General features: G+C 41.6%; 1 protein-coding gene across 3 annotated transcripts in view; it reads right to left on the bottom strand.

Annotated features, from left to right (window-relative positions):
* Positions 1–291: 291 nt before the first annotated feature.
* pla2g4a (phospholipase A2 group IVA) overlaps positions 292–18,925 on the bottom strand; it is a 93,232-nt gene continuing 74,598 nt past the window's right edge. For 2 of the 3 annotated variants that reach the window (XM_033028204.1, XM_033028205.1), the window contains exons 13-18: positions 14,850–14,918; positions 12,613–12,876; positions 9,278–9,462; positions 7,816–8,011; positions 5,483–5,640; positions 292–2,887 (exon numbers count right to left, since the gene is read on the bottom strand). In XM_033028204.1, the coding sequence (XP_032884095.1) occupies positions 2,720–2,887; positions 5,483–5,640; positions 7,816–8,011; positions 9,278–9,462; positions 12,613–12,876; positions 14,850–14,918 (1,040 nt within the window). In that variant the 3' untranslated portion in view covers positions 292–2,719. The remainder of the gene's footprint in view (positions 2,888–5,482; positions 5,641–7,815; positions 8,012–9,277; positions 9,463–12,612; positions 12,877–14,849; positions 14,919–18,925) is intronic. The other variant, XM_033028207.1, reaches the window with a different exon arrangement.

Consider the following 18,925-nt stretch of genomic DNA (forward strand, 5'->3'; position numbering starts at 1 on the left):
GGTTTCAAACTTACCGCTGCGGGGGAACGTTCCACCCCGCCTGTCGTTTCGCAAGTGTGAAAGCGATATGACACGCATGCGTCCTGGTGGGGTTCTTCACGTAGTCACTCACGTGACTCCGAAGTAAAATTAAATAGGTTTAGCAATATATTTTATATCAATATATTTATCTGTCTTTCCTTCTCACCATTTCTTCTGAAGATGCTGGTTGATGATTGATGCTGCACTGATCAATAATGCTATGATGGATTTTCTGCCTAATTACAGCCCTTTTGACCTTTATCGGTGAAAATTGTCATACTGTTTTTACTGCACGAGTAAAATAAATGATTCACATTTTCATGCATTCTCTAACATGATTTGCTGGTTGATAATCAAGATTAGGAAACCAAGCCAATTTGTCTCCACCCAATCAGGTAAATAGTGGACATTGACAGCGAGAGGAATTGCTATTTTTGCCTGAATATATTCAGCTCTAGAGACTTAATATGGGACTGTTTTACAGTTGTACAGTTCTTGGGTGTTATCAATAGTACACAAAAAATATCTGGTTCATTTCCCAATCACATTAGACCTCCGTCCTCTGCCATCAAAAATATTTCTGCCCATTCCCTTTATCAATACAGGTTACAACATTGAACACCTCCTTCAAATCTTTTCTTGTTTGCCCCAAGATGATCAGTCAAAACACCTCATCTCTCTCAGTGGAACGGGATGTCTCTGATCCCTTGCATCATTCTAGTAAATCTTTTTGACCCTCAGGTCCTTAAGACGTTTCCAAGTGTGCTGTCCAGAACTGAATACTATGTTCCAACTGCTTTACTAAGATCATGAATCACTGCACGTCTGCACTCAAAAGAAAAAAAACGTCTCCATGTTCATGTTTCCAGTTCTTTTCAGCATTCAGGTCCCATAGCCAAGTTATTGCCTTGGAAACATATGTAGTGGGTACCAGATGAACTGCTGGCTTGTTCTTGCTGACCTTTCCCCATCCCCCATAGATATAAGTTCTTCCACAACACATCCAATTTTGGACAAGCTGTTGCAGTTAATTACTGACTAGCCAACTGATGAAATGTAGCAAAAGGGCAAGTTGGCATACCCCAAATCACCAGAACATTGTCTATATGTGTCCAGAGTTGCTGTTAGCTCTGTTTTTAAATACAAAGTGCTAATGTAGTTACAGTGTTGAAATTCAAAACAGCACAGCAAAATGTTGTAGCTCTGTGCTTAGAACAACCATTGCCACTCGGTTAAGTTGATAGAAATTTGGTTTAAAAAAAACCTCTTTCCTGTTAAAGTCTTGGTGGTCACAATTATGAACTCAAGGACCATGTACTGCTGTTGAGACATGCTGAATTCTACTAATTCTCACTGGGCTGTCCTGTGTGGAATCTTTGGCCAAAGCAAGTCATGGAAGGGAAGAAATGCCAATACTGCTGAACCCTTGGGAATGATGATGCCTTATGGCTGGCAACCCGAGGAAGTGATAGGGGTGCCTTAGAAATAATAATAATAAAAGCAGGGAAATCGTTTAAATAAGTAGACTCACATTTTGTTGAAGCTACAAGTAATTGGAAGGTCGGATGTATTCAACATTTTGCTGGATATGAAATATGAAGTACAATTTTTAATGTTTGACTGAAGAATTGTATCAATAGAGCAACTCTCCAATAAGGAAATAACACACAAATTCTAAAAGGACATTTGGGATATGACTCTTTGCCAAGGTTGGTTAGTGATCGGATATCTTGGATTAACCATGCAAATGGTACATCATGACCAAACCATGGAACATTTCCAGCATTATGAAGGAAGAAAGAAACTTAAATATATTGACTCCGTTGATCCAGCTAGATTCTGCTTGGTTTTTAAAGGCGACCATTGCCACTCGACTATTTGTATGTGAAGGAATCAAGAACATATAAAACAATTTAGTGCTTCAATATCACCTCATTGGAATAATGGGTTTAGTTCAAAGCTTGGATCTACCTAGCCAACACTTTTTAATGATAACTGGATTCATATATCATGACCCAGTATTCAGCTATTCTTATCTTAAAGTTAACAATCAGCTTGCAAGGCACAAAGTTATGGAGAATGCTGTTCTTTAAATCATCAAAGACCAAGTGTGAAGTTTATTGCACTGGATAAGTTAAAAACAGAGTGAAGAAGTATTTCCACATCCAAGACCTTTGGAATGGGAACCCATTAGAAGGACAAGCTTTAAATTTAATGCTGCGTAGCATACAGTAATGGGCAGGAATTAACCCACAAGCTTTTGCTTCAGTGGGATCCTGGTCTCAGATGCATTATTGTTAGAAGCTACCAAGCATGCCAAAGACAGGACAAGACCAATAAAAAAGTCAAAACCTTGTTGTAATTCACCACATTTTCTTCTTTGATCGATTCTGATCAGTTTTGGTGGATAACCTGGATTCAAAGGAATAGATGAAAAGAAGTAACTTCTAACTATTATAGTACGAATTTTTAATCTTCGATGTGGCTCATCGTTCTGTGACCTACGCATCAACAACATTGCTTTCCTTTAAAACAATGCCTTTGCATTTTGTTTAGTTTATATTTTGCCTAGGCAGCCTAAGGATTATAAATGGTTCTAAGTGCAGTTCAAGCCACATCATGTTCAGTGTCCAGTAGATGAGATTTGATTGAAGGTGTATGTCCTCTCCTGTCTCAATGCTGTAGATAACCGCTGCTTTTATTTCGGCAATTCCTCTGCAGCTTGTCGCTTCCGCCTCGACTGGAGCCCATCAAAACTAAATGTCTTTTTTAGTCTTCTGTACTCCACATCGCTGAGTGACACTGAGCACCGAGATGGGTTTTCTCGCCTGTACTTGACACTCTCAATGATAGCATCCTTAATCACCTGTTTAGAAAGGAAAGAAAATGAGTTTGGTCTGTTATAACTTGACTGGGCAAGACTGTTTGGCTATTGAATTTCAACAGATCCATCAGGTTGGTAAAGCTAGAAGTCTAGTTCTTTGAGTAGCAAAATAGATATGTTCCAATGTGTTCAATATTCTCAATGTTATTTTCAAGTTTTCAATATTTGTGTAAGAATAACATAACATTTATTTAGGAACTAAGGGATAGAAAGATATTCCAACGTTCATCATAGAGCAATACTGAATGTGGACACCATCCAGGAAGCAATATATTATGTGGAATGAAGCTATGACTCAAAACGAAAAAATGATTAGTTGATAAATGCATGTACATGGCTTTTTTGAAAGGAGGGAATAACAAGATAAAGCCAAGACATTTTAGCGGAGAATTTCCCTGAAAGACAATGGGTAACAAAAAGTTGACCCGTTTCTATAGTATCATGGGAGAGAAGAGATCTTTTAGACGCACAGCCACAAGATTTGAATCTTATGGGAATGTTAAGGCACTTGAATTTGAGGAGAAAGATCCCAAAATTGATGCAGGGGGTTAGAAAGGGGTAAGAAGGTGCAGGAGGCAATGGAGCAATGAGAAGATGTGGATAAGAGGTTTAAACAAACATGAACACAAGGAACTGCAATTTGGATGTGTTGCATTTGTTCAGAGGTGGAATTGGGTGGAACAAACAGAAAGCCATTTGAAAGTCAGGCTTTGATTCAATGTGACATAACTAAGAGTCTGAGTGTACATCCCAGAGAGATGGGCACTGCCAAAGAGATGAAAAGATGCAATTTGGGTGACTAAATTGTGGAACAGAGAGAGGCTGAGATTGTCCAGTACAGGATTTAAGATGTAGTAACATTCAGATAAATTAGTGGAGCCAAGAAGAAAAGTAAAGAGGATCTCAGGAATCTAATGAGGACATGGAGAAATTATTTAAGAAGGAACTGCAGATGCTGGAAAATCGAAGGTAGACAAAAATGCTGGAGAAACTCAGCGGGTGAGGCAGCATCTATGGAGCAAAGGAAATAGGCAACTTTTCGGCCCGAAACGTTGCCTATTTCCTTCGCTCCATAGATGCTGCCTCACCCGCTGAGTTTCTCCAGCATTTTTGTCTACCATGGAGAAATTATGTTCGTCATCATGGGCAAAGTAAGCTGATGCTCAAGCCAAAACCTGTCGTATCATCCAACTCAAGAAAACGCTGAGCATTCATGGACTTTATTCAATGCCTACTAGGTTTACTGTCTTACACCTGAAGCACTCCTCTGCCGGAAGTCATCCAGCTCAGCAGCCTTATTAAGTTTAAGGCTAGAAAAGAAACAAATCTCTTTGGCCAATATATACAAAAGAACATTTAAAGCATTTTGTGTACAGTTGATACAATTGATATTTTCCAGCTCTCCAATTACTCAGGGATGGTAATTACATCATTACACACTTGCACTTTAAAAAAAATCTGGACTATTTGGAGAAATTGTGGTTTTGTAAAGTGTATGAGTCAGGATCTATACTGAGGGGGAATGTTGCTCCACAGTCCAAATGTAGACATCACCAGTTTATTTATCAGTAAATATACAGTATATGAAGAGTGCATGTAAGTGTTCTACCACATACCAGTTCTAGCACAGCAGCATCAGGCAGTGACAACACCAGACAGGCTCTATTTCTGTCATTGATAATGAATCTAGTATCTAATGCTATATTATTAAAGAATCCTGTTTGTTAATATTGTTCTTATAAACTGTTGCCATTATACCTGTTCAATATTGCTGCAAGGATATTGATGTAGGCTCTGTTGAATGAACTGATCAGTACTAATGAAAGGGCATCATCCTAATATTTCTCTCTCCATAGATATTGCTTGACCTGCTGAATGTTTTTTTTAAGCATATCCAATGTTATTTCAGATTTCCAACATCTGCCGTTTTTTGATTTTGGATCTTATTATTTTGAGTAGCTACTTGTAAAGTTACCCAAAAATGTAATTGACCTAATACATGTATATATTGCTAAATATTTTCGCTTAGCTTAGATATTTGATAGGATTAGCATTAATTATTCCAGCTGTGTGCCTGTTGAAGGTCACCATAATTTTAATTATAGACATAAATAGCTGGAGTAATTCAGCGGGTTAGGGAGTATCTCTGGAGAAAAGGAATGGGTGACATTTCGGGTTGAGATTCAGTCTGACTGAAGAAGGGTCTTGACCCGAAACATCAACTATTCCTTTTCTCCAGAGATGCTGCCTGTCCCGCTGAGTTACTCCAGCTTTTTGTGTTTATCTTTGGTTTAAAGCAGCTATCTGCAGTTCCTTCCAATACGTAATTTTAATTATGATGTCTTAAGAAATTATAATGAGAGGATCAAATTAATTGAGATTTATTAATGTTTCCTCAGAAAATCCAGTATAATTTTCTAATGGTTATAACAAGCATCATAAAATATTAAGTATAAAAAAGTGCTTCAGAAATTCAAATTACATGGATGTCATCTTTACCGCCGAGCAGCTGAGCTTAAATTGCCATTATGGCTAGACATATTGGCATTTTAACCAAATGCATAATTTCAAGCATACCTCAATATTGTTCAGTGTGTTGAATTCCATTAGGTCATGGAGCAGTGTGAAGTCCTTATTGGAATATTGGAAGTTGAAAGTAGAATATGGCGTGTCAGCATTATCAAAGATGTCAAAGTCCATATTCTCCAAATCCTCCTCATTCTCTCGTTTAACACCTTCAGGAAAGACAGCATTTGTTTCAATACACAGGTCAGTATTATCACTTCCTTCCCACAATTTACTTAATCCTTTTCAAATGCACCCTATTCTTTTGTGAGAAATTACTGGTCAACATCTGTTAACTCTCTCAAGTAAACAAAGTGGTGGTTGGTCATTGACATGAAAATGGTTCTATTTCCTCTCTCCACAAATACTGCCTGATCCAATGAGTATGAAAGATTTTCTGTGTTTTTTTTAGTTAATATTGTGAAGATAGATGACATTCATCCCCCTGCTTGAAGAAGCTATCACAGCCAAGGTATAGACTTTAACCTTGAGAGATACAGCGCGTAAACAGGCCCTTTGGCCCACTGAGTCTGCGCCGACCAGCGATCAGCCCATACACTAGCCCTATCCTACACACTAGGGACAATTTAACATTTCACCAAAGCCAATTAACCTACACACCTGTACATCTTTCGAGTGTGGGAGAAAACCCACAAGCGCAATCCTTTCTTTACCAGAAACACCCACCCACCCACCCACCCACCCACCCACACACACACACACCCACACACACACACCCCCCACACACACACACCCCCACACACACACACACACACACACACACACACACACACACACACACACACACACACACACACACACACACACACACACACGATTTTCAACAAATTATTGGGCCTTAATGAGTATATGGGATCTTTGCTTTTGCTAGTTTCTGTGTATTGGAGCTGGTTTCTGCACTCTTGCATTTGTTGCCATCCTATTAGGTACAGAGAGATGATGGAAGCAGGAATTTCCCTGGTCTCAGGATCTCAACAAACTGATCATTTATACTACTGCTTAACCTCACGTGTTTATTCTAGATTTCAAAATTCATGGGCAATCAAATCAAACAGACTACAACTCGATAGTTTTGCGTAGGTGGATCTGTGCTGCTGCCAAGCTTTAAGCTGCTTGGAATTCAGGATAAGGAGAACCTCCCTCCATTCTTCAGAACTCCTAGAGCTGAACAATCCTCGAACCATTGTCTGCCTCATATTAAACTGCCTGCAAATTTGGACTTTCAACTTCAGCTTTGATATTAATTGGCTAGAATCTGTAACAGAAGTGACATTCTTCTCATTCTTCTAAAACTAACCTGACATCTATTACCAATCATCATTCAAAAAATGTAAATTTGAAAAGCTTCATCTTACTGTACTCATTCGGAGAGAGCAGTATTTGAGATTGTCAGGAACTAACCTAGAATCTCCTGCAGAAATCTTGAATTTTTTATAGTGTGTATGCTTCATTGTGGAATCCTATTCCCATAGAAATTTAGATTCGACTTTATATACATGGTAGGTACTGGTATTACTGTAAGTATCAGCACTAATAACATTATTGCTCATGAGTCCGGTGATGATAAGAAAAATATCATGTCCACAATGTTAAGTAGATGTTTTTTGGAAACAGTGTTACATTATAAACATGACAACATACATGTTTGTCCAGACACATCAACTTCAGAAACAGCCTTAGTCTGAAGTATCGGGTAGAAGGAAAAGCAAATAGTGAGGGTGTAGGTTCTCTGAAGGAGAGATTACAATAATTAAAGAACTGCAAGTTCCCAATCAAATCACTTAAATAAAAATTTGGCATAAGTTTATTTTGTGGTTCCACGTTCAAATGTGCTCCTAGTTCAATCTTGATGGTGCGTAGCTGATGCCTGCCTCATGCAGTGTGGGCTCATGGAGGCTGCAACAATTCAGTAATCCTATAAAAGTGGACGAGTTAGCTGTTCAGTGTCTCCTCGTGAAATGCATCTTTGTGGTCAAAGAAGGACGTCACCTGACTTGTGGTTGAACTTGAAAATGAAGGACCGCCACTTAGATAGGATATCAATGGGGAATAGACTTTAGACTTTACAGATACAGCACGGTAAAAGGCCCTTCGCAGACCAGCGATCATGCCGTACACTAACTTACACACACCAGGGACAATTTTACAACTTACCAAAGCCAATTAACCTACAAACCTGCATGTTGTTGGGAGTGTGGGAGGAAACCAGCGCACCCGAAGAAAACCCACACAGTTGCAGGAAGAACATACAAACTCCGTACAAGGGAAGGAACTGCATCGTCAGTTGAGGTAATCACCAAGTCAAGTATGATGAACCCCCTTACCTGGAGCTTTATAATGTCTAAAATTGATATTTGCTAGAACAAAATGGATGATGGTTGGACAGTCTCTCTCTGTCATTGGGCTTTTGGGCTTGAAGACATAGCATTCTTTCAATCCTTCACGGTCAAACACTTTGGTGTCAATTTTAGGAAAAGGCAACTTGTTCATTTTTGCCCATTTCTCTGCAAGTAATAGTTCCTGTCAAATTAAACAGAACAATGACAAGGTTTCTCATGGCACAAATTCAATAATAAACATTAAAAAAACTCTAATTTCACTGCCTATGCCTGAAACAGACTTGTTCAATTCTATTGAGTTCAGCAATCATCAGCATTTTTGCCATAACAGATGGCAATTATTTGGAACCCACTGTTTATTCCTTCAGGAACTTGCCGATTGCTGGTATTTTCTAAAAATGTATTTTTCAACATCTGGGCCACCATTCATTGCCCATCCCCAATTCCCTTTGAGAAGGTGTTGATAAGCTTCCTTCTTGAACTGTTGCAGTTCTTCTGATGAAGGTACTCATTTCAGCACCATTTTCTAGGGAGTCCCAAAATTTAGATTCAGTGACAATGAAAGAGCCAGCATTATATTGCTACTGACAATGGTACAGCACTATATTGCTACTGGCAACTTGAGATAACGTGTTGGTGGTAGTGTTCCCATAAAGAATGTTCCTCATGTGTGGGATAGAACAGCAGATCTGGATAGACACAAAATGCTGGAGTTACTCAGGCAGCATCTCTGGATAGAAGGAGTGGGTGACATTTCGGATCTGAAGAAGGATCTCAACCCAAAACGTCACCCTTTCCTTCTACCCAAGAAAGTTCCTCATCCTTCTTGGTGGTAGAACTTGGGAATGTCAGATTGGCCCAGGTGAGTAACTGCAGAGTATTTTGCAGTTGGAAACCTCTATGTGCCAATGGAATTGGGAATGAATGAGTAGGATGGTGGATGGGGTAACAATCAAGCAGGCTGCTTTACTGTAATGGTTCAAGCTCATCCAGGCAAGTGGACAGTATTCCATCAGGACACCTTGCCAATGGTGGAAATACTTTGGGACGTCAGGAGGTTGAGTCACATGTCATAGGATACCTAGCCTCTGACCTGCTCTTGTACCCATTTATGTGATTGGTGCAGTGTAGTTAATCATCATTAGGTGACCAGCTAAAAGTGTTTGAAGGACTATTGCTTTCTTAAAACGTATGTGATATAAATCAGTACAAAACCTGACTACACTTTTCTAAGATTAAGTGTTTAGCCAGTGCAAAAATATTTTAATCTGGCACTTCGTGGGAATTCTATTCAAGTGGCTCTTAAGGTAAAAAAAATGTGCGTCTTGGCAGCTCTCAATCAGACACTCCTCCCTGCTCATACCAATCATTCAGACTCTCCAGACCCCAAATATCCAGCTCGACTCCCCCTCTTAAAACACAATTAACACAAAAGGCAATCTTTTACCTTAAAAGGTGGGCTGGAATCACTTGGTCTGGCAGAAAAATCAAAGGAGATGATGAGGTCAATGGCCCGTTGAGGTCTCAGTATTATTGGATAGGGCAGGTTAAAGGTGAGCCCACTATCTACCACATGGATTTTCTTACTTTTCACATCAAGTGGCTCATAAATCATTTCAAACTCATCTGGATCTGTCAGGGAAACATGAATTCAGATTACACACAGAACCATCTTCTGATGCAGCCTTCCTCTCTGTTAGTTTATCAATCATGTTATGTTCTGCTACAGTTGTACAAGTTGGTGAAACTGCATTTGGAGTATTGTGCTCAGTTTCTCAGAACACCCAGCTATAGGAAGGATGTGTGGAAAGAGTGCGGAGAAAATGTATAATGATGTTGCTAGCCTTGAGGGCCTGAGCTATAGGGAGAGCATGAGCAGGCTCGGATTTAATTCCTTGGAGCGGAGAAGGAAAATAAGTGATCTTATAGGGGTGTATAAGATCACGAGGGGAAAAGCTGGGTAATGCACAGAATCGTTTACCCAGAGTAGGGGAATCAAGAACCAGAGGAGATAGGTTTAAGGTGAGAGGAGAAACATGTAATAGGAACCTTTTTCCACACAGAGGATGGTGGATATATGGTACGAGCTGATGGGAGGTAGCTGAGACAGGTACTATAACAACATTTAAAATATATTTGGACAGGTACATGAATAGGAAATGGTAAGAGGGATATAGGCCAAATGCGGGCAGGTGGACTAGTGTAGATGGGGCATCTTGGTCATCATGGGCAAGTTGGGCTGAAGAGCTTGTTTCCGTGCTGTATGACTATGTCTCTAATTAACATTGCAAAGTCACAGGAAGAATCAATCTACCAATACTGTGTGAGCACAAAATATGAGCTGCCAAACAACAGCAGTATGTGAACCCAAAGAATGGAAGCGTATGCACGCCAAAAAAACATCTATACCTCGATTGTATATATGGAAACTCTTAGCGTTAGTGAGCTTAAATCGCATACTGATTGGCAGTCATAATTCAGGGAGAGTTTTGGAAATCAACCAGTTGAAGGTGGAATTTGGAAGAATACATTTTCGGGTTTGAAATTTTAAAGTTTGGAAATGGCGCTGCTCCAGTCGTGATGTGCTGGGAAAAGAAGCGAATGGAAGGGCCTGTATAGGACTGGAATAAAGAATGCTCCATATACCCCACTAAAAGTCAGGCATTCCTGTAGCTGTCCTTTACAGGCACATGGCAATATCTGTGAATCGAATGAAGTGCGGTGAGAATGAGTCACAGAATGATTACAGCATTGAATGAGATAATTCTGTACTGCTCTGTGCAAGCCCAATCCAGCTGGTCCCATTTTCCTGCACCCTCTCCAACCTCCCTACAATTTATTTTCCTTCAGATACTTACAACGCTGCGATGGAATCTGTCTCCACTATTCCCCCGGCAGTGCATTGCAGACACTAACTACGCACAGCATTAAAATCCTCGTCATTTTGGGCTCTTTTGTTGATCACCTTCATTCCACATCAACTGGTTCTTCACTCCCTTGACGGGGATCATGGCAGAAGTCTCCACGTGGCAATCCCTGGAAGCGACGATGCGATGCACTCTGTGACCCGTTGGCCGACAATTCTGACAACATGTTGGACGACGACAGAAGCCAACAGCGAGCTACATCGTCTCACACACGAGCGAACAAACAAACTCCTTTGATAATGGGAACATTTCCTCTTTTGTTTACTCAATGTACACCCGTGATTTTAAATAACATATCAGATGTCCTTGCACCTCGCCTGTTCCAAGGAAACAACTCTACCTTCTCCTGTGTGCCAACATGACTCAAGTTTCTCATCACTGGCAACTTTTTGGTAACCTCCTTTCTCACCCCGCATCTTTGCTATGTTAAGGTGCCCAGGATTGAACAAAGTGCTCCAGTGTGGCTGAACCATGTTTCATGAAGGTTCAGAACTTCCTCACTTTTTATATCTTAAATCTTATTTGTAAAGCACAGAATCTCAAATGCATTTTTGTGATTTTCTCAATTTGTCTTCAGGCCTTCAACAATCATTACACAAACATCATAGATCTCTCCATACTGTCACTCTTTTAGGATGATTTCCACTGTTGATATTGCCACTTCTTATTCTTTTAACCAAAGGAAAAAAAACTGTTCATTGGAATGTATTGGCTTTTATAATATTGATGTTATGTCTAAAGACACAAAGTGCTGGAGTAACTCTGCAGGTCAGGCAGCATCTCTGAAGAACATGGATAGGTGACGTTTCAGGTTGGGACCCTTCTTCAGACTGTGGGTTTGTGAAGCTACACAAGTGGAATTTGTGATGTTGTTCCTCTCACGTGGCCTCACTCTGGCAATGGAAGAGGCCCAGGACAAAAAGGTCAGTATGGGAATGGGAATGGAAGTTAAAATGATTAGCATTCATGAGATCCAGTAAACCTTGGTGGGCCGAGCTCAAGTGTTCAGTGAATCGGTCACTGAGACTATGCTAGTTCTTGCTGATGTACAGGAGCCCACATCGGGGACACCGGATGCAGTAGATGTGGTTAGAGGAGGTGCACGTGAACATCTGTCTCACCTGGAAGGACTGCTGGGGTCCCTGGATGGAGGCGAGGGAGAAGGTACAGGGACTGGTGTTATATCTCCTGTGGTTGCAGGGGAAAGTATCTGGGAGGGGGTAGTTTGGGGACGGGTATTAGATGTGTGAATCAAGGAGTTGCGGAGGGAGCGGTCTCTACTGAAAGCGTAAAAAGGGTGGAGATGGGAAGATGTGGCTGTTGGTGGGATCACGTTGGAGGTGACAGAAATACCAGAGGATGATGTGTTGGATGCAGAAGCTGGTGGAGTAAAAGGCAAGGATCAGGGGAACTCTATCCTTGTTCCGTCTGGGGACAGGGGGGCAGTGCGAGCTTGTATGGATAACAGAGGAGATGTGGGTGAGGGATCAGCGGGAGGGAGCCACATTTACTAAAGAAAGAGGATGTCCTGGATTGGAATACCTCATCTTGGGAGTAGATGCAGTGGAAATGCAGGAATTTAGAGTAGGGGATAGTGTCTTTGCATAGGCAGGGTGGGAGGAGGTATAGTTCAGATAACTGTAGGAGTCGGTAGGTCTGATATTATGTCTGTTAGGTTGGGCACATACATGCTGGTCCCCTGACACCAGTCCGCACCCAGAGTGTTAAACATTTTGTTACCAAGTTTGTGGATAAGGTGATGGTTCTAAACAAAAGCCGACATGTTATTTAGTGGCAAGATTTTATCCATGCACACAAACTAGTTACTTAAACAAATCCAAGGCAGACCACTAACCTGTGACTGCAGCATCCACTTCATCATCCTCCTCCTCCAGCAGGTCTGATGGCACCAGATCACAAAGAGGGGAGATAGGGAATGATGTGTTCAGGTTAAGGCCCAGCATGAAGTTATGCACCTTGCCAGCACGGCCTTCTCGTGTGTTGAAAAGTGAAGAGTCACTAAACATGGTTTTCACCATCCTCTGCACCCAGGTGTCTTGGTTAATCCGCTGGCTCTCCTCCTCTGCCTCAGCCGCTTCACACCCATACCTGTTCTCTGCAAAGAGGCAAACACATTTCTCTTAAACAATTCTCCAATTTCAGGTAAGTGTCCCCTCCTCCCACCCTTCTCATTTGTCCAACCACCCTCCAAACACATAGCTTTCCTTCCACTCCAATTAGCCGGTTCCTTTCCCCTCTTCCACCACCTCATCATGCCCAACCCTTAACATCTCCAGCGTTGCTTATTATTCCGCTCTTCTCTGCCTCAACTGACTTGTGTGTCAATCCTTCCACCAGCATCCACTATCACATGCCAGCACTTGCCCCACTCCTTCCCCTCACCTCTTTTTTTTTACCGTTCATCACCCCTCTACTCCATCAGTTTGAAAGATGACCCCGAACAGAAACACCATCTGTTTGTTTCCTTCCACACATTCTGCTTGTCCTGCTGAGTTACTCCAGCAGTTTAAAAAAAAAAATCACTGTTCACTGCCCTCTGCACTTCACTATGTTCACTACAATCTATGCTTCAGCATCAATTCATTGTTTTGTACATTCCCAGGAAAGCAGTACCGTGTATCTATTACGCAATCATTCCCTGGAGATTGATTTGCCGTAACTGTTACAGCCTCTACAAAGTTTCAGCTTGTATTGCTGGGCTCTGTCCAAGCCATTTAGGTACAAATTTGCCTGAGCCAAAGTTAGTGAGTTAGTGGGAAAACAAATTGAAAGTGAAACTCTCGTCTCCAGAGCAATTTGACTAACAAAATTTCACTGCTGGTGAGCAGAGATCAGCTTACACTTTTGTGAGTTTTCACAGTTACTGATTTGAAACTAGAGTGAACAATATAGCGTTTGTAAAGTGCAAATGAATACTCAATATCACAGTAAAGTACAATTCTGTGCCTCCAACATTTCAGAAACAGCGTGATTTGTGTAGCTTAATGACCTACTGATTTAGTGAGCCCTCAATATTGAAATGTTGTCATGATCTCACATTATCCCTATCCTGTCTCTCCAGCAATCCAATTTCAGTCTTGTGCTTATCTCTAAAATAAATCATTCCATGGTTGTTGTGCCTTTAGTTGCTCACATTCTAAGCCCTGGAACACTCTCTCTCAACCTCTCTAACTCTCCTTCAGATGCTCCTTAACACTTCTTGGAGATGACTCCCTAAAGGGGCTGTCCCACTTGGGCGACCTAATCGGCGAGTTCTGGCGAGTTTGCCCTCGACTCATACTCGCAGCATGGTCGACACGAGGTCGTAGGAGGTCTTTGTAACTCTCCTTCATGCTCGAAAGTAGTCCCCGTGTACTCAAGGCCTCAGCTAGGTCGCGGCGTATTTTTCAACATGTTGAAAAATGACCGCAAGTGAAAAAAGGTCGCTATGGAAAAAATCGATACTTTTTTTACTCGTAGGTTTAGTCATAGTAGGTCGTAGTAGATCGGCATGTTAGTCGTAGGTAATCAAGGGTAGTCAAAGGTAGTCGAGGGTAGTCATAGATATTCATCATAGTCGAAGGGAGGTCGAAGGAGATCGATGGAGGTCGTCTTCACTCTCCACTATTCGGTGTCCAATTTTCCTGAAGTTAGTCTAGCTAGTCGTAGCTAGTCAACACTAGTCTTCAATATAGTCGAAGGAGATCGAAGGAGGTCTTCTACATAGTCGAAGGAGGTCTTCAACATGACATTTTTTCGAACTCTTCTAAATTATTCTAAACTCGCCAATTAGGTCGCCCAAGTGGGACAACCCCTTCAGTGTACTGTCTGGCTTCACATTGTGTTTGTTATTGCTCCTGCGAAATGCCTGGGCGTATTTTAAAGATTACATGGATGAAAATTGTTGATTAGGATCACCCCAAAACCCTGCCACACACAGACTCTTCACAAACTTCACAAATGGCCAGTCCACCACTATAAGCAAGGATCTTGCCTGTATATGGTAAGGAAACCCATCTAAAAATCAGGGGGTGAAATGTCTGAGGTTGAGCCTGCCTTTTTCTTTAAAATACTCTGCATTTCAATGCTTACCTTTGGATTGTGATTCATCGTCACTGTCGGAGCTGTCATTTCCAACTAAATGCTTGGGCTTAATTTGAGCTGAAATATAAAAAAGGAATAGATCACTCCAGCATTATATTAGTTTCTAAAATCTGTCACTGAATTATTTTATGTTATGTTTCTGATCTCCATTTTCTTTCAGAGCAGTAACACCAGGATTTCAGAATGTCAATGTTGGCAAAGGGTGAACAAATAAGAAACAAAGACTTGATGCAGGTCGTGAGAAGTTAGTAATTTGGCAGTGCAATGCATTTTGAACTGTTAGTCGTGGCCAAAGTCTGTAGGCCTCTATTCAACCCTTCATAGCCCATCCACAGAGAATGAACTGATACTGACTGTACTTCTTCATTAAATCATTCCTAAAATCATTTCAGCAGTTTTAACTTCACAAATCGACTCAGAACTCTAAAAATAATCATTCTTTACAAAGAGCGTTGCAATATCTGTACAAAAGTTAACTTTTCTAAATCTGAACCAGTATCAAACCGACTCTTGCAATACTAGTCAATTAAGGATCTCAACTCCTTAAGTTTGAAGATTGTTATGAATACCTCTGGACCTAGGGGGGAAAAGTACTAAATTGGGAGAGGGCAAATTACAACTTCATTAGGCGGGGGTTAGTGAGACTAATTTGGTAGCAGCTATTATCGGGTAAAGCCACCATCTAATATGTGCTTCTAATAATGGTTCCCCTCTTCCATCATAGATGAGGCCCTCACCTATGTCTCCTCAATATCCCGCAGCTCTGCCCTTGCTCCCCCTCCCCCTAGTCGCAACAGAGACAGAGTCCCCCTACTCCTTACCTTCCACTCCATCAGCCGTCACATAAACACAGAATCCTCTGGAATTTCCGCCACCTCCAACGGGATCCCACCACTAACCACATTTTCCCATCTCCACCCCTTTCCACTTCCGCAGAGACCGTTACCTCCACAACTCCCTGGTTAACTCATCCCTTCCCACCCAAACCACCCCCTCCCCAGGTACCTTCCCCAGAAGATGCAACACCTGTCGCTATACCTCCTCCCTCGACTCCATCCAGGGACCCCGACAGTCCTTTCAGGTTAGGCGGAGGTTCACTTGCACCTCCTCCAACCTCATCTACTGTATCCGTTGTTCAAGATGTGGACTCTTATACATCGGCGAGACCAAAGGCAGACTGGGCGATCGTTTCACGGAACACCCGGGTGAACCAACCTGATCTCCCGGTTGCTAGACAATTTAATTCTCCTTCCCATTCCCACACAGACCTTTCTGTCCTAAATCTTCTTCATTGTCAGAGTGAGGCTAAATGTAAATTGGAGGAACAGCATCTCATTTTTCGCTTGGGCAGCTCACAGCCCAGTGACATGAATATTAATTTCTCTCACTTCAGGTAACCCCAGCATTCCTCCTCACTCTCTATCCCTCCCAAGTCGCACTAGCTTCTCATTTTCACCCTACAAACAGCTTGTTTCCTTTATCATCATTACTTTTATGCATATCTTTCATTCATTGATCTTTATCTCTCCACATCACCATCTATATCTCTAATTTCTCTTGTCCCTAACCAGTCTGAAGAAGGGTCTCGACCCAAAACGTCACCCATTCCTTCTCTCCAGAGATGATGCCTGTCCCGATGAGTTACTCCAGCTTTTTGTGTCTATCTTAGGTTTAAGCCAGCATTTGCAATTCTTTTTTACACATCTACTATGTGGCAGGTGTTTAAAGACCAACTGATTGGAGTTCGGGACCAGCATGTTCCAATAAGGGACAAGGGTGACAAAATGAAGGAAACTTGAATGGCCAAAAAAGGAAGTATATGCAAGGTTTAGGCAGATAACATCAGAAAGAGCCTTTGAGGAATAGAAGGAATGCAGGAAAGAACTCAAACCGGGAATTGCAGGACCAGAGAGTGTCATTTAATGACCTTGGCAACTAGGATTAAAGAGAATCCCAAGGCATTTTAGACATACATTAAAAATGAGAGGGCAACTACGTAGAGGACAGGAACACTCAAGGATAAAGGAGGGAATTCATGCTTAGAATCAGAGGATGTAGGTGAAAGGCTAAACAAGTACCACTTCCAACCACTGGCAACTCAGCTTTTGTCCGTACGTTCAGCCAGATGATTTTTCTAGCTGGACTCCTGCGTTGCTGAAATGTTGCCTGGATTGGGAAGTTGACAACTCTTCCAAGTCTTTGACAAGGCCAGAGTGCTGAGTATTTAGTGTTGGTTTCATCTAATTTTTCCGACAGGGTCAGACAGCTGGATATTTCTTGCAGGATTATCCTGGGATATCCAAAAGGGTCCAAGTACCATATATTTGCCGGACATTTATCCCAGAGTTCCCAACATGACCTTAGGGCTGCATTTGGGGAGCAGATTTTCCCTGCAAGTTTCCAAAAGACCTGGGTTGTCCGAAAGAGAAGATAATCTGTGACTGCTTTACTGTCCAATATTTGGAGGTTGCTCCGATGCTAATGGAGATATCCAAGCTGCATGTTTTGTGACACATGCTCGGGTGGCTTGACCATTGGGTAAAGCCAGCACAGGGCAGTTCTGTTTGGTGCTGCAATAACTGGTGGTGATATACTGGTGGTTTGGAGATAGTGAGGGCTTGGTGCGACATTACCAGGAAAGAAAAATTAAATCAGCCAATCAGAATCTGTTTGTTGACTAGCAATCACACTACAGCAACTGATTTTATCTTGGATTTATCTCAAAGAGTTTTGTGTTCAGCAGAAATTAATACAAATTGTAATACATCTACTTTGAAACAAGCCACTGATCTAAAGGGAGCCCTTTTCCCTGCCTGGTGCATAGTTAACACATACATTTGGACAGTATCAGGATAGATTTCATAAATTCCACATCCCCCAAACAGGAGCCATTCCTGTAAACTGCGAGTGTCAGAGTGACAGACATTCAGACATGAATCTGAAGCAAGGTTGTGTGAGAAAACCTCTGGTATCCTCTTTATGCCTTTAACTTTGGTTTGAATCTTATTTTATTCTTGTTACCCTTTTGACTCACTTTAAAGCCTGACATTAAACCTTTTTGCATCGTCTTCACACTGTCCTTGCTGAGAGTGTTTTTGATAAATAATCATCTCCTGCCATTTTTTAATGACACGATGCCTTACATAAAAACAACGTCAGCTGCAAACCACATGAAACAGCCACAACCTGCATAGCTGTGAACTGTGTAGGAAGTAACTGCAGATGCTGGTTTAAACCGAAGATAGACACAAAAAGCAGGAATAACTCACTCAGCGGGTCAGACAGCATCTCTGGAGAAAAGGAATAGGTGACATTTCGGGTCGAGACCCTTTTTCATACTTGCAGAACTGCATTTGGCTTATTCATTTGTAAGATGTAGGTGTAGCTTGCAAGGCTATCATTTACTCTGCCCTGATCTCAGGAGCTAATTTGGCCATTTCAGGAGCGGGTAAGGATGGCACATTTCTTTTCCCTGAAAGACCTCTGCAAACAATGGATGAGCGTGACAATCTGACACTTTTGTGACAAAGCATTGTTGCTGCAGGTGGCTTCACTGCCTCACGGCTGCAGTGATCTAGGTTTGATCCTGAATTCTGGTGTTATCTGCGTCAGGTTTACTCAAAGATTTCCTCTGGGTGCTCTGGTTTCCTCCCACTTCCCAAAACATGCAGGGTGTTATATGAAATGGCTACTCTAAATCATCTCCAATGTAAGGTGGGCGATGGGGAGAATTTGGAAGAGCTGCGTAATAATAAAATAGCTCATAGGGAAATGTTGGAAAATGGGATTGTGGGAATGGCCTGAGAGAGGGTGCAGACTCGAGGGGCCAAGTTGCTCCTTCACATCTTGATATGGAAATGTAATCTGACAATTGATACTAACTTTTTTCAATGCTGGAATATTGAAATGATGAATTTAAATTCCCCTGCTCTACTATGGTGGAATTTGACAGCCTATCTCCAAATCAATAGTCCAAGAACCTAACCAAAGTTCTACAGTACTCCTGTCTTGGCGAAGATGGCTACAAATGGAAATGGGAGGCAGTAAAGGATTGTATTTTAATG

The sequence above is a fragment of the Amblyraja radiata genome, chromosome 10 (genome assembly GCF_010909765.2).
Source record: "Amblyraja radiata isolate CabotCenter1 chromosome 10, sAmbRad1.1.pri, whole genome shotgun sequence".
Classification (NCBI taxonomy): domain Eukaryota; kingdom Metazoa; phylum Chordata; class Chondrichthyes; order Rajiformes; family Rajidae; genus Amblyraja; species Amblyraja radiata.